The sequence below is a fragment of the Myotis nattereri genome (assembly GCF_964212035.1).
Source record: "Myotis nattereri genome assembly, chromosome: 18".
Lineage (NCBI taxonomy): Eukaryota > Metazoa > Chordata > Mammalia > Chiroptera > Vespertilionidae > Myotis > Myotis nattereri.
In genome coordinates, this window is record NC_138093.1 from 37159885 (window position 1) to 37174391 (window position 14507).

Here is a 14507-nt window from a genome sequence, read left to right on the forward strand (position 1 = left end):
GGATGTGCCCGCAACCCAGGTACATGCCCTTGACTGGAATCGAACCTAGGACCCTTCAGTCCGCAGGCCGACGCTCTATCCACTGAGCCAAACCAGTGTCGGCTAAAGTCTGTCTTTTAATTTGTCTGTGCTTTTCCTCTCAGATCTATCTCTGACCTCAATCCTAGGGTCCTAAGGTAGCATGTCTGCAGTACCAAACAAGATGGACAAAGTGATGATTCTGAGCAAATAGTCAACGGCTGTTCAGTGACGGCCCTCGAGGCCTGGAGCATTGCCCAGAAGAGAGGCAGCCCTTTAATGAAGGCCTTGGTCCAGCCTATTCTCTTTCTTAGTTGACTCATCACACATTTCATTTCTTTGCCCAGTTCTTCCAGACCTAGAACTCCCTCGATGCCAAAACCAAACTCCACGGCTGTGACTGAGTTCCTCCTGGAAGGTTTCTCCAGCTTCGGGTGGCAGCTCAGGCTTGTCTTCTTTGTTGTCTTTCTAACTTTGTATCTGCTGACTCTCTCGGGCAATGCCATTATTGTTAGCATTATTTGCATGGACCGTCACCTCCATACTCCCATGTACTTTTTCCTGAGCATGCTGTCCATCTCCGAGACCTGCTATACTGTGGCCATCATTCCCCAGATGCTCTCTGGCCTGCTGAGTCCTCATCAGCCCATTGCTGTCCAAGGCTGTGCCGCTCAGCTCTTCTTCTATCTCACCTTTGGGATCAACAACTGCTTTCTGCTCGTGGCCATGGGATATGATCGCTCTGTGGCCATCTGCAACCCGCTGCGGTACTCCGTCATCATGGGTAAAGCGGCCTGTGTGCGGTGTGTATCTGGGTCACTGGGAATTGGTCTGGGCATGGCCGCTGTTCAAGTAGCCTCTGTGTTTTGCCTCCCCTTCTGTGGTGCCTTTGTTATCTCTCACTTCTTCTGTGACGTGAGACCCTTGCTGAAGCTGGCCTGCGTAGACACCACGGCCAATGAAATCATCAACTTCGTGGTCAGCATCTGCGTCCTTGTGCTGCCCATGAGCCTGGTCTTTATCTCGTATGTCCTCATCATCTCCACCATCCTCAAGATCTCCTCCGCTGAGGGTCGGAAGAAGGCCTTTGCCACCTGCGCCTCCCACCTCACAGTGGTCGTCATCCACTATGGCTGTGCCTCCATCATCTATCTCAAGCCTAAGTCCCAGAGTTCCATAGGCCAGGACAGACTCATCTCAGTGACCTACACCGTCATCACTCCCCTGCTAAACCCTGTCGTGTACAGCCTGAGGAACAAGGAGGTCAAAGACGCTCTGTGCAGAGCCATGGGGCGAAAGCCCCGGTCCCCTTAATGGGGCATGGTTATGAAGGCCTTTTATTTGTATGTATTGATCTTAATGCTGTTTCAATAATGTCTTTAAATATGGGATTAAGAAGAGTAGACTGCCCTAGCCAGTTTGGCTCAGTGGACAGAGTGTCGGCCTGCGCACTAAAAGGTCCCAGGTTTGATTCCAGTCAAGGGCACATGCCCAGGTTGTGGGCTGGATCCCCACTGGGGGACTTACAGGTGGCAGCCGATCCATGATTCTCTCTCATCATGGATGTTTCTATCTCTCTCTCCCTCTTCCTTCCTCTCTGAAATCAATAATATATATATATATATATATATATATATATATATATATATATTAAAAAAAATAATAGTAGACTAAGTTTAATTGGGTATTAAAACTGAAGGCTTCCATTTGAACTAATCACTGTTCTTTAACACCCTCCTTCAGATAAGATAAAAAATGACTTCACATACAGTTAAGAATGTAGGAAAAAGATTTACATGCCTGAGCCATTCATATCCATGTTCTCTCACACACACATGCACATACCTATATACACCCTGAGAATATGTTAAGTTATACAACACCATTAAGACACAGAATACAGCAAAGTTCTTAAGAGCTAAAAGAAACCATATTAGAAAGACTTGTGTGTGTGTGTAATTATGGGTGTAGGAGTAATTTTTGTAAATATTTTAATAACTAAGTGAAGAGACATGCCTGCGCATCTTTTCCAGTGGACACTGAAGGCTTTATTGTAATATGTGTTTGTCACTTGCTAAGATCCTATCACAGCCTAAAGAATCATCAAAAGATGTCACACGCACTTTCCAAGTGACTGGAACTGCCCTAACTGACCATTCCTGGGAATGAGGAGGGCAAATGTGGGAAAGCAAAAACCACCAGCTACTGAGAGCCCAAAGGTGGGTGGTTCATAGTCCAGAGATGTCTAGGTGAGAAAACTCCAATTATAAAGCAGGACATGCTGAAAAGTCCATTGCTTTTCACATTCCAATTCGGGAGTGAAAGAGGATGGAGGTTGGAAAGAGTCAAGCAAAAATATAGTTTCTTTTGCAAGATAAAGCTAAACTCTTTGAAAGAGTATTAAGTGTCAGCGTGTTAATGAAAACTTCTGAAAATATTTATTAATGAGCGGAAGTCTGAAGCTTGACTTCAAAAGAATTTCCAATAAGTTCCTAAGCCTGCAGATGCTAATCTTCAGAAATTTCTCCTTAGATACTTCAGCTTAAAACCACAGTTGATAAAAGCAGTTCATGTGTGAGCATCACAGAAGGTGAACGCACATCTCTGCTGCGAGGAAAAATCCGCTCTCTCTCATCCTTCCACTCCGCTCTGGCCTTCTATATTGAGGATCAAGCCCAGCCCGAGTTTCAAACACAGCTCTTTACAGGCCGCAGAGCCCAGCTGGTACAAGCGATGACCCTACAAAAGCTTGTGAAAGTGTCATGAAGTCTGTGGGGCACTGAGGTTGGGACAGGTCAGTGGAAGTTAACAAATCCCCTAAGTAAAGTTACTACGTCTCACTTCGCACAAAACACTGGCATGCGAAGTCTGAGAGATAAAAGATATCTTTGCCTTTGTGTCCAGATTTCTAGAAATGATAGAGCCAGTACATTTCTGTGAGGATAGTCACAGAGCAATTATAAAAACTGTTTCCTTAGTAGATCTGCTTCATCTAGATAAAAAGGTTAGGTAAAGCTCTGATGGCCTGTGTCACCCCGTCTTCTATTTGAAGTGGTCTCTAGCTGAGGCTGTGGTGCGCTAGGCTGATGGCTCCCCTTGAGGATCCACATTCATTCCTCCAGCGGCTGGGCGTGACCTGGGCTGACAGTTCTCAGCTGAGTCCCTCTTCAGGAATTGCCCTTGCGAAGAGCTGCCTCCTCCAAAGCCCCATGGATGGCCTCCATGACTTGCTATTTCAGGGTCTGAACACGGGCCCAGACCTCAATTTAAGATGACCAGGAAGGGCTGTCCCAGTTTCAGGGCTCTCCGCTGCGCCAGGGTTTGAGGGTTTTGAGGCTTTTGCTGTGTCTGTGTCACGTTTCTTTGGCCCAGTCCTGCTTCCTTCGCTCTCACGCAGGGGTTGATGCTGAGCGCACTCCCTGATAAACTAGTTGCATTCACATCTCTGTTTCAGAGTCTCTTTCCTGGAAGCCTCCATTCACAACATTTTAGGGCCCCATTTCTAGAACAGCGATTGGCAAGTGGGGCCCCAAATTTTCAGTGTTGATATTTGCTAACTAAGGCAGAAGGCCAGTTACTTCTATTTTAATTTAAAAAAATAATTTTATCCTATGAACTAAACTATATTTGCTATGGCTCAGTTCAGTTGGCAGCAGTTTAAGTATTATTTTCTTGGAAACGGGTTAAAAATTAAGATCTAAATTTTTCTCAGAATCCACAAAAATCATCCCCTTGTCTCCAAAATTTTGTTTATGAATAATTTTAATATTATTGTTAGATCCATATTGTCTCACGATTAGTTTAGTCTCTTTCTAACGGGTGGCCTTAGAAGAGGCTGTAACTTAGTCCCATTTATTCCATGAGAGAATCCTGAGACTCCAATGAATATTATAAAGACATAAAATGAAAAGAGAAATCAACAAACCAACAATGTCTAAATCCTTTGCTTGAGATTTATTCTGTTCTGGACTTTTATTCAGAGCAGAGAGTTCTGATTATTACTATTTACTAGAATTTATTTACAAGATGCTTAGTTCAGGTGCTGTAAGAGGGTATTAAAGATATAAGTTTAGGCCCTAACTGGTTTGGCTCAGTGGATAGAGTGTCAGCCTGCGGACTCAAGGGTCCCAGGTTCGATTCCACTCAAGAACATGTACCTTGGTTGTGGGCACATCCCCAGTAGGGAGTGTGCAGGAGGCAGGTGATTGATGTTTCTCTCTCATCGATGTTTCTAACTCTCTATCCCTCTCCCTTCCTCTCTGTAAAAAAAATCAATAAAATATGTTTAAAAAAATAAAAAATAAAGATATGTTTGGGGGATTCTGGAGGAAGGAAACAATCACAAGGGAATCTTAGACTGAGCTTCAGCCCCTAAGTTCTATGGCTCAAGACTGCCCCAGATTCTGCCAAGACCTAGAAGCTCATGGATAGTAAATTGAAGAGAGAACATGAAAATGATCAACCTCACTAGCATTCCACCATGTCTTCTCATTCCTAGCTTATACTTACTATGGTCAAGAGACAACTTGTCTAATCTAAAACTTCATGGTTTTTGCCTCCAGAAGCAAAAGAAGAAGAAGGAGGAGGAAGAGGAGGAGGAGGAGGAGGGGGAGGAGGAGGAGGAGGAGGAGGAGGAGGAGGAGGAAGAGGAGGAGGAGGAGGAAAGAAACTGGCAAGCCTCGGATACTTGGAAGCAACATATCATTTCACATTTCTTTTATTAAAATTGTACTTTTCTTTCACAACTATATAAATAAACGTATAAACAGGTGTATAAATGAATCTACACATTCTTTCACTTATTTAACAGGTGTTTATTGAGCGCTTATTGTTACATGCCACTTAACCAGTGTCAGTTGGTTCAGTGAGCAGTTCAGCTGGACACAGATTTTTCTGTGGACATTGTGAGTTGGGTGTGACAACAGAAGCAGTGGCGGATGCCAGAAGGAAATTGCTGTTGTGAATGTTTCTTGAGCAGTGACGTCACTTCTTCGGGGGGTTTGGCTTAGGCTGTGGGTCCATACATTTGGTGCCTTTTCTGGTGCTCCTGATCTTCAAGAGGAACGTAAACTGCTGCTGGGTTGAGATAAACAGCCCCGTGTTCACAGCAAACAGGATCGCCACCAAAACTGGGATAAGGAGTTGCTGCCAGTGAAATGTGGAATCTAGGTGCAACAAGAAACACAACATTATTGAATAATATTAAAAGTTGAACAGCAAGTTTCAGAACTTCATCTTCCCTAAGAGAAATGTCCAGCATGGTCTTCCCTATTCTAGCATGACATGGCGCTTCTCAGGGGCAGGGAGAAAACACTTCTAAGTTTGGGTTCCTTAGACTGTGCTCCCTGGAGCCCTAGGGAGTCCTGAATATCTCCCCAAGCCCTTGTCTGACAGTTTCTCTAGCCAACATGCCCAACGGGGAAGGTAATAGGAAAAATAACCCCTTTCTTGAAACTGAAAAGACCAACATCCACATATTATTTGGGATAGAAGGGAGACAGAATGAGGTCAGGGGGTCATCAGTATCTTATTTATCAATCAATCAGTCAATCGATCATCATTCTTGCATGCCTTTTGGGTAAAATGAAGATATTGAACAAAATCATCTTTAAGTTTCCTTCCAGTTTCACTATTTTGTGACTCTGTTACTCTTTTTACAAAGGACCGCTTTTGGCTTTTGGTGATTATTCTAGAATTATAGAGACCCAGAATATTAAAGCCAGATATTACTTAGAGCTCACCTAGATCAGTGGCTCTGAACACTGTCTATTCATTACCATTACCTGAAAGAGTGTTTAAAAATACTGATGTGTGCACGCCTTATCAAATCAAGTCAGAATTTCTAGGAATGAGATATGAACATCAATATTGTTTTTCAATTTTTCCCAAGTGATTCTAATAAAGTCTGGACCCAACCCTTTATTTGATCAATAAAGATACTGAACAATTAAATGGTATTTATGTCTCGAATTAGTTAACAGAGAGCTGCCACGAGGGCCTAATTCTAGCTTCTGGACTCATGCTTTTGTAGACATTAGTATGAGCCAAGTTTGCCAATTTCCTCCTTGTAAGGCAAATATTTCAAAGGCTCTCTCTTTTATATGAAGTTTGGGAAGAGCAATCCTTTTCATTGGCTGCCCACCTGCCCATTTTTTTCCTCATTAAGCCCTCTCTCTTTTCTCCCAATATACAGGCACACACCGCCTACTGAATTATTCGTTTTCTTACCCAGCCCTCCTAGGCAAAATAGACTAAGTTCTTCACAGCCTTTGTTCCTTCAACTTTGATACTTTCTTTCAATTCAATAGATATAAGTGTCGCACAAGGAGCAGCAGGTGACTTTGAGATCAAAACTAATTGCAATGTGATATGCTTGGGTAGTGCTTAACAAATTACAAATCCATTTCACAAATATTACCACATTTAGTCTTTATAGACATGCCATAATATGAGCAGGTATTACTATCGCCATTAAACAAACCCAAAATAAACCTAAGCCAGAGATTGAGAACTATTCTGTAGTCCATTTCTCTCCTTTGGAAGTTTAGTAGATTTTCTAAGGGATCAGGGCTGCCCCCATTTTACAAGCTGTTACTATTTCAAGTTGAGATGTCGTCTCTCCCTTCCTCTGCTATAGGCTCCTTCCCTTTCTTGTACTAACTCACCTTTTAAAATAGTACTTTATTGATTTCAGAGAGGAAGGGAGAGGGGGAGAGAGATAGAAACATCAATGAAGGGAGAATCATCGATCGGCTGCCTCCTGCACACCCCACACTGGGGATTGAGCCCACAACCCAGGCATGTGCCCACTGGGAATTGAACTGTGGCCTCCTGGTTCACAGGTAGAATGCTCACCCACTGAGCCATGCCAGCCAGGCCTATCTCACCTTTTTTTACAGTAATCTTGAGGGATTCGGAGGTATAGTTTATCTGCCAAATTTTGCCCGTGCAGTAATAGTTGCCGCTATCTTCCAGGGTGGCATTGGTAATGGAGAGGTTGTGGTTCTCATACCAGTACTTCAGTGCTTTGCCATTCTTGTAGTAAATCACCTTGAAGACGTTTCTATCCATCCAACCGCGACACCTGATGAGGAAGGACTCACCCTCCAGTACCACCTCAGAAGAGGACTGAAGAAGCAGCCAATCTGACGAGCATTTATTATGTTACTTATTTAACAGCGAACAAATAGATTATACAGATAGATTTGGGATAGATAAATAACAGGTAGATAAAATGAATGAGGTTCTGCATTGAGTCTGTCAGAAGCCATTGTTCATCATTAATATATTTCTTGGCTCATAAAGTCAATAGAAAGGAAACAAAATAATGCTTAGAACTGGACTTCTATATTGATAAATCTTCTCTCCTCCTGAAAAGTAAGTCTGGAGCCATAAAATTTCTCTGACATTTCTGCTGAGCCCATCCAAGGACGGTCTGAAACCCCAGAATTCCCTTGAGCTCCATTGTTGTTAGTTCTAGTCACTGAGTGGGAAGCAAACCTATTCTGCCTCGTGTATCTTAGCCTAGGACAGTGTCTATTTTGTCTTCTCTTACTTCATTGGGACTTGCAGTTTTATTGTTACTCATAGTTGATCCTAAAGCTTCCCCAAAACATGTATAACAACTTTTATTAATTATTTGTGTAATTATTTACTTAATATCCTTGTCCTTATTTGGCTTTATGCTTCAAGAGGTTTGGGGCCATGTCTGTTCCTTACATTATATCTCCAGTGTCTAACACAGTACCTAGGAGTTGATAAGTACTCAACAAATATTTTTCAGTAATAAGTCCGGGAAAATTAGGTTCCATGACTACTGTCATTTTAAGAATTGAAAGGCAGCCATAGCCAGTGTGGTTAAGTGGTGTAGAGAACCAGTGGTAAGGATTAACAACAACAGAATTGAAAAGCAGTAACCAAAGAAAAATGTTAAATGGAAATATGGCTAGTTTGTGCAAACATATGTTATTTATGAGCAATCCTTGAGGACTTTAACAGAATCTACTCTAAGGAAATAAAGAAGCTATTCTATACTCCTTTCATTTTTATTTGAGATTTTCAGATGGATGTTAAAACATCTTTCATTCAAGAGAAAAATACAAAGTGTGTCTATACTTTAAAATATATTTCTATTTAAAAATATAACAATAACGTAGACATTCAAATGAAATCATTAGCTTGTTCATTCAGCATTTACTAACTAACCCACATATGCCTAAGCAGGCTTCACTAATTATCAATAAGAAAGTGACACAGATAAAAAGCGAACATAAACTTTTTTCTTAAATAAAAATAGAGGACTTGAGGAATGTACACAGATATCTTTCAAAATGAAGAGTACAACCAAATGTCCAGGTCATTACACATGAATACTGCAGAGCAAATCTTTAAATCAAACCTTTGATCCTATTTCAGATATATAGCTCTTTGCGATATTCACATATCCAACATGTCAGTGATCACTGAATAATATGCATCTGAATCTATATAGAAAAGATAGAGGTGAGATAAAATGGACAAATAGCATTGGAAGATGGCCAGAATATTGAAAGCATGCAGAAGGAGTAGAGATGCGAGAAGAGAGTCTTATGGGTCTTGAGTGAGAGACCCTGAGTTCCACCCTGGTACCCTAAGCCTTAGAATAACTGCTCCCCATCATCCGAGAGGCCATTCTTCACCTGGGAAAGTCTGTATTTCCACAGACTTGGAACTTACCGCTGAAGACTTCTAGATACACCGGTTGACTTGGGATAAGGTTTTTGCTTCTCTGACATCTGTATTCCCCGCTGTCCTGGAATTTGGCATTCACAATGTCCAAACTTGGAGTTGTGACTCCGAGCACGGTATTGTTGAGGGTCCACTTCGTGGAGTTAGCGTCAAGGGAATTGTTCCCATTACATGTAAGAGTCACATTGTCTCCTCTAAATATTCTATTCCAGGGTGGGTTCAAGGACACCATAGACTTCCAGGTGGCTTTGAGAAGATCAAATTGTGAAAAGAGATATAGAGGGAGAAACATCATAGAAAATTAATTGTCTAGGCTTCAAAATACAGATATACTAATAGTCAATCAATGCTCAGTCTACCCTCTACTGATGTTGATAAGACCCTATCCTGTTTGGTAGGATTTTAAAAAGGAGGAAACACTGGTATGGTCCCAGGGAGCTCCCTACCTAGGGAGAAAGACAGGACAAAAATGCAGGATATTGAATGAATAAATAAATAATTAATAAATAAACAAACCAAAAATTTAACATGTGGTATAAGATAACTCATTTAATTCTCTTGATTTCAATTTCAGAATTTGTAATTGAGGACTTCAATCTCTTTTCAGGCAGAGACAATGTCTGTCATGTTCAACCCTAGCTTGACTCAATGGCTGGCACATGGAGTGAATAAATGAGTGAGTAACGGATGCATAACTCTGTTGTGAGTGTTTATGCAGCAAACAATATATGCCAATTCTGAAAGGTAATGAGAAGGACCAAGAGGATCAGTCTTAAAAGGCTTCCAAGAACAAAGAGATGTGATACAAATTTGAACTGAGGCTAAGGAAGTAACGGGGTGATGAAGAAAGGGTGATGCAGTAGGAAGAGAGCCAGATTTGAATCCAAGGCACTTATGTTAGAATCCAGTCCTTTCCTTGCTGCGTAACTTCCAGAAAATCACTAAACCTGAGCTTCAGCATCCTTAATTCTAAAATAACAACATTAAGAACGATGATGTAAGAATTGAACGAGATTACGTAATAGTGCCTGGAAGAGAAGCTGAGACCTTTAAATGTTCAAAAGAAGTGGTTGTTGACATAAAAAGAGGAGGTGGTGACTTGAAAGAATGAATTGGTATGTGAGATGCTTTTCAGTGAGAGGAAAGAAGAAAGACAAGGCAAGGTGGACATGGGAAGTGGGCTGAACAGGGAGTTGCAGATGCATAATCATTAGGAAAATTATAATCATCATTAGAAAACAAAGATGCTGGAATGAAGGGAAACAGTGTGGGGAGGCAACGCCCAGACACATTGAAACACCGAGTGAGCCAGGACAGAGGACTCACCTGCTGGCATGCCATCTGGAGCTGCAAATGGTCAGAGAGGATAAATTAGTGTCCATCCCCAGCCTTCTGAGGCCCCTGAGGACCGGGGGTCTGGGGGTAGGATGGCATCTACATTCATGGAATTTGAAGGGCTAACCATCTTCCTAGGAATTTGCTCCTGAGAGAAGGAGATTCTCTTTTTTCTCTTACTCTCCCCACCCCACTTGTCCTCTGGAGATGCCAGAATGGTTGGAAGTAACCAGGCTCTCAGTCCAGCTTTTTGCTTAGATGTTGCTCAGCCCTCTTTCCTCTGCTTTCCAATTTGTCTCCACTACAGAATCCCTGGGAGATGTCCCAAGGTTTGGGCATGGCCTAGAAAAAGCACTAAAACCAGCAATTCCGCCGAAACTGGTTTGGCTCAGTGGATAGAGCGTCGGCCTGCGGACGGAAGGGTCCCAGGTTCGATTCCGGTCAAGGGCATGTACCTCGGTTGCGGGCACACCCCCAGTAGGGGGTGTGTAGGAGGCAGCTGATTGATGTTTCTCTCTCATCGATGTTTCTAACTCTCTATCTCTCTCCCTTCCTCTCTGTAAAAAAATCAATAAAATATATTTAACAAAAAACAAACAAACCAGCAATTCCACCCCCGCTGCTTCCTAGATCCATTTTGGCTGCTGCAAGAGGGGCGACTGAACCTCTACTTACAAAAGAGCAGCAACGCCACCCACAGCAGGGCAGGGCCTCCCATGGAAGTGGACATCTCTCCTAGGGCCTCCAAGTACAGACTGAGCTGAAGTCTAGGGCCTTAAGATAGACTTCAAACCGAAAAGGAGAAGGAAATGTTTTCTGTGTCCTATCTGGTTACCTGATCAGCTGTGCCTGGGTTTGCCTCCTTCCCTGGAGATAAAATTTGGAGTGGTGCCTAAGTGGGCAATTTTATATATACCTCCGTACTCCCCACCCCACCTCCATAGACATACCTGGAATCTAGTAAAAGACAGTCACAGGGCCAGACACACAGTCAGAGGACATTCTTAAACTGTCTATCAATGCAACTTAGAAAAGTGGGGTACAGGCGATGTTGCATTCATTCCCCACAATAATTCTATGAAGCAGGGGCCTTCATTACATTTTATAGGCAGGAAACCTGGAGCAAAGGGAGGTTAAGCAACTTATCTTAGGGTAGATACTAAATGGCTAATTTGGGATTCAGACATTTAAAAATCTAACCCTAGAGGAAAACCCTTAATCATGACAATATACCTTTTATGCATGTCCATGAGTATGGCCAGCGATTGCTGAAATTCTGTTGTGGCTTTCCAGAGCTACTTGTATAGTAGGCCGTTAGCTAGATGTTAATGAAAAGGAAGGGAGCACATGGAACCAGCCGGATTAACTAGGAAAGGACACTCCAGGCATCTGAGTAGGCAGGAAAGATGCTTCACAGCCACCCATTGACAGGGGAAGGGAGAGATGGCACAGAGGATGTCTTTCACTAAGCACAAGCACAGTGGAAGCCAAAATAGTGACCATAAAGGGGAGGAGAAAAACCTAGGGAAATCTGGGGAGAAGGTCAGATAGGATAAGGACACATGCCAGGGAAAAGCCAGGAAGGAAACTGAATAGTCTGAAAGAAGGCCTGACTCCAGGAAATATAATGAAAGCCTGCCAAAGGCCTGCCTCAGGTGGCAGCTACGTGGGCTGGAGTGCAGTGCCAACCACAGTCCAGGTGCTATTGAGTCTTGGTGGCGGACGTGCAGATAGGCCATGAGGCAGAGGGAAGTTAGGCAACTTGCCCACGGTTAGCCTTGGGTGCTGGGGTGATACAGCTCGGGGCCCTGTTGACTGCCTTGGGCCTGGTGGGCCCAAGTGTGGGCTTGCAGCCTTGGAAGCTCGACTTCTTCTGCAGTGAGATGGAGCTGAACCCCCTGGTTGTGGATGAGACATTGGGCACAGTGTACCTGGGGGCAGTGGTGCTGGGGAAGTGCCTCCTCAAGTGGGGCAGCCTTTCCAAGGGCTCCTACAAATCTTGCCACCATCGCTTAAAATACTCCTACGCATGTTATCTCTAGGGAGGTGACCACTAAATCGCTCTGCCAGCTTGTTCAGCTGCCTGCCTCAGTTTCCCTGTTCCACTTGTCCTGGCTTACCGGCCTGTCTCAATAGTATCTGTTGTGAACATTAAAATATTTAATATAGTGAAACGTTTAGAACAGAGCCTGGCAAATAGTTAATGCTTTGTGTGTTAGTATTACTGTGACTGTGATTATTTTATAGCTTTGGACTTGAAAATAGAAGAGAAAGAGACCACTTCCCCAACTTCCTGGTCAATCCACAGAGGAAAAACACCCAAAAGCTGGAAAAGCCACTAGTGGGTCCATACATCCTCCAAAGGATGCAACCAGGTCACGCAGAAGCAATTGTGTGAATGGGGCCGGGCCTGCCTCCCACACAGCACTCCCTGCATTAAGAGACTTTGTTGGGGGGGAGGGGGGGGCGGTTCTCAGATCATTCCTGGGTGTGGCTGTGGACAGAGAAACCCCAGTCTTGCAGAGTCAAGCCAAATGTAGTGTAGGCCAGGTTTATTTTATGCTTTCTTACAGAATTACACAGTTAAGAAATGGAAACAGCCTCCTCTTAAAGGAATTCCTTTAGGTTGTTAGCTGATAAGAACAAGAGGTCTTAGCCCAGCCAAGAACATTTGCATTTTAATAGGTAAATTTTGAAGCCCTGATCCTTTAGGACCTGGCTGCACAGTACTGTGACCAGTGGGTTTCTGGGGGTGAGGGTGGGTAAGAGTGGGGGCTGGGAAGTGAGGACTGCCAGGGAGTTGTCTGAACCTCTCAGGGCTTATTCCCTGTGCTATTGCCTGCAGAGGACCATGAGGAAATGTGAGTGTGAGTGTGTGTGTGTGTGTGTGTGTGTGTGTGTGTGTGTGTGATGGGGGTGGGGCAGCAATGAGTATTGCATGTTGCTTGTTTCAGTGATGGGTCTGCAGGACACATTTTCAGCACTTACTGGCAGCCAGATGTCCTGTAATACCCAGGATGGCCTTGCATATTAAAAAATGTATGGTCAGCCCTAACCGGTTTGGCTCAGCAGATAGAGCATCGTCCTGCAGACTGAAGGGTCCCAGGTTCGATTCCGGTCAAGGGCATGTACCTGGGTTGCGGGCACATCCCCAGTAGGGGGCGTGCAAGAGGCAGCTGAATCGATGTTTCTCTCTCATTGATGTTTCTAACTCTGTATCCCTCTCCCTTCCTCTCTGTAAAAAAAAAATTTAAAAATATATATTTTTATTTTATCAATAAAATATATATTTTTTAAAAATGTATGGTCACAAAAAAAAAAAGGTATGGTCACATCATCTAGAATTATTTGAGCCTTTGAGCCTTAAACCTGTTTGACCAACAAATGCAAAGTTTTTTATCTTTTGTATATACGGGATTTTACAGGAAAGAAACTATCACACATACTGAGGGGAGATTTTGCTTTGTTTTTCCTGGAATGGCATCATTAAATTGTTCACTATTTCAGAAAATCTGTTCATCAACAGCTACGCCGTTCAGGTTTGTATCGCTGACACCTTACCCTCATATCAGGCTGTATTTGTTATCACCATATTCATCATGAATATATTTGCTCATTATAAAGTTATTTTATTTCTTCTTTATATTAAAATTGGGGATTATATTGATTTAGAAAATAAAAATGTGTATAGGTAGGTGAGGTGGGTATAGTTTCAGGCTCCTGAAACTTCCACCATTTTAGGGCCCTTCCTTAAAAAATGAATAGAAAATTATGAACTTAATATTCGATGTTAGAATGACTATGTAGAACAAAAAAATGAATCACAACAAATTACAAAATGCAAAAGCTGAAAAATAACGTGAACATTACAAAACCCAGGAAAAATGACAATGTGCTGCTTGACACTCTACTGTAATACTTTCCTTTTCCTTCATATCTTTGCTGCATCTTCTCATCAGCTATTCTAATAATATTTTTATAGAGAAACTAGAAATATAATTCATTCTTTCCTCTAGCATCACTGATCAGCATTTATTTTCTATTATTGATAGTTGAAATGCATTAAAAATGCAATTCTTATGAGATATTCTTGCCTTGTGTAGTACTACTAGAGGTTTGTGCCTTCCAAACACAAGAATTTTGATAAATTTTACATTATCTTATTCCAATCAAAAGAGACAAAAACATCATGATTATTCTGTATTGAGTGCATTCCTGATAAGAGAGAACTTCCATTTTCACAAGACACAAAGGAATCCAATTCTCAGCTTACACATACCCTATGCTTGTAAAAAATGACAAAATTGCCTTCTGACTTCAGATATTTCAACCTTGGTTTTCCTTTACCACCTACAAATGTCCAGTGTCAAGTACTGGATGGAGCAGGGGTTCATACTGTGACACGGCCCTAGGCCCTTCACCTTGTG

The 14507-nt window shown here is 42.6% G+C and overlaps 2 protein-coding genes across 2 annotated transcripts; one reads left to right on the forward strand and one right to left on the reverse strand.

The window, feature by feature from the left end:
• Positions 1-390: 390 nt before the first annotated feature.
• Positions 391-1332, forward strand: LOC308534341 (olfactory receptor 10J3-like; the record flags this gene model as incomplete). Its single annotated transcript, XM_081112824.1, has 1 exon — positions 391-1332. One exon carries the CDS (start codon positions 391-393, stop codon positions 1330-1332), a length of 942 nt encoding a protein of 313 aa, XP_080968950.1.
• Positions 1333-4814: 3482 nt separating this feature from the next.
• FCER1A (Fc epsilon receptor Ia) lies at positions 4815-10810 on the reverse strand (the record flags this gene model as incomplete). Its single annotated transcript, XM_081112826.1, has 5 exons — positions 4815-5183; positions 6906-7163; positions 8734-8991; positions 10072-10092; positions 10756-10810. The coding sequence occupies 5 exons, from the start codon at positions 10808-10810 to the stop codon at positions 5002-5004; spliced, it is 774 nt and encodes a 257-aa protein (XP_080968952.1). The 3' UTR covers positions 4815-5001.
• Positions 10811-14507: the final 3697 nt, after the last annotated feature.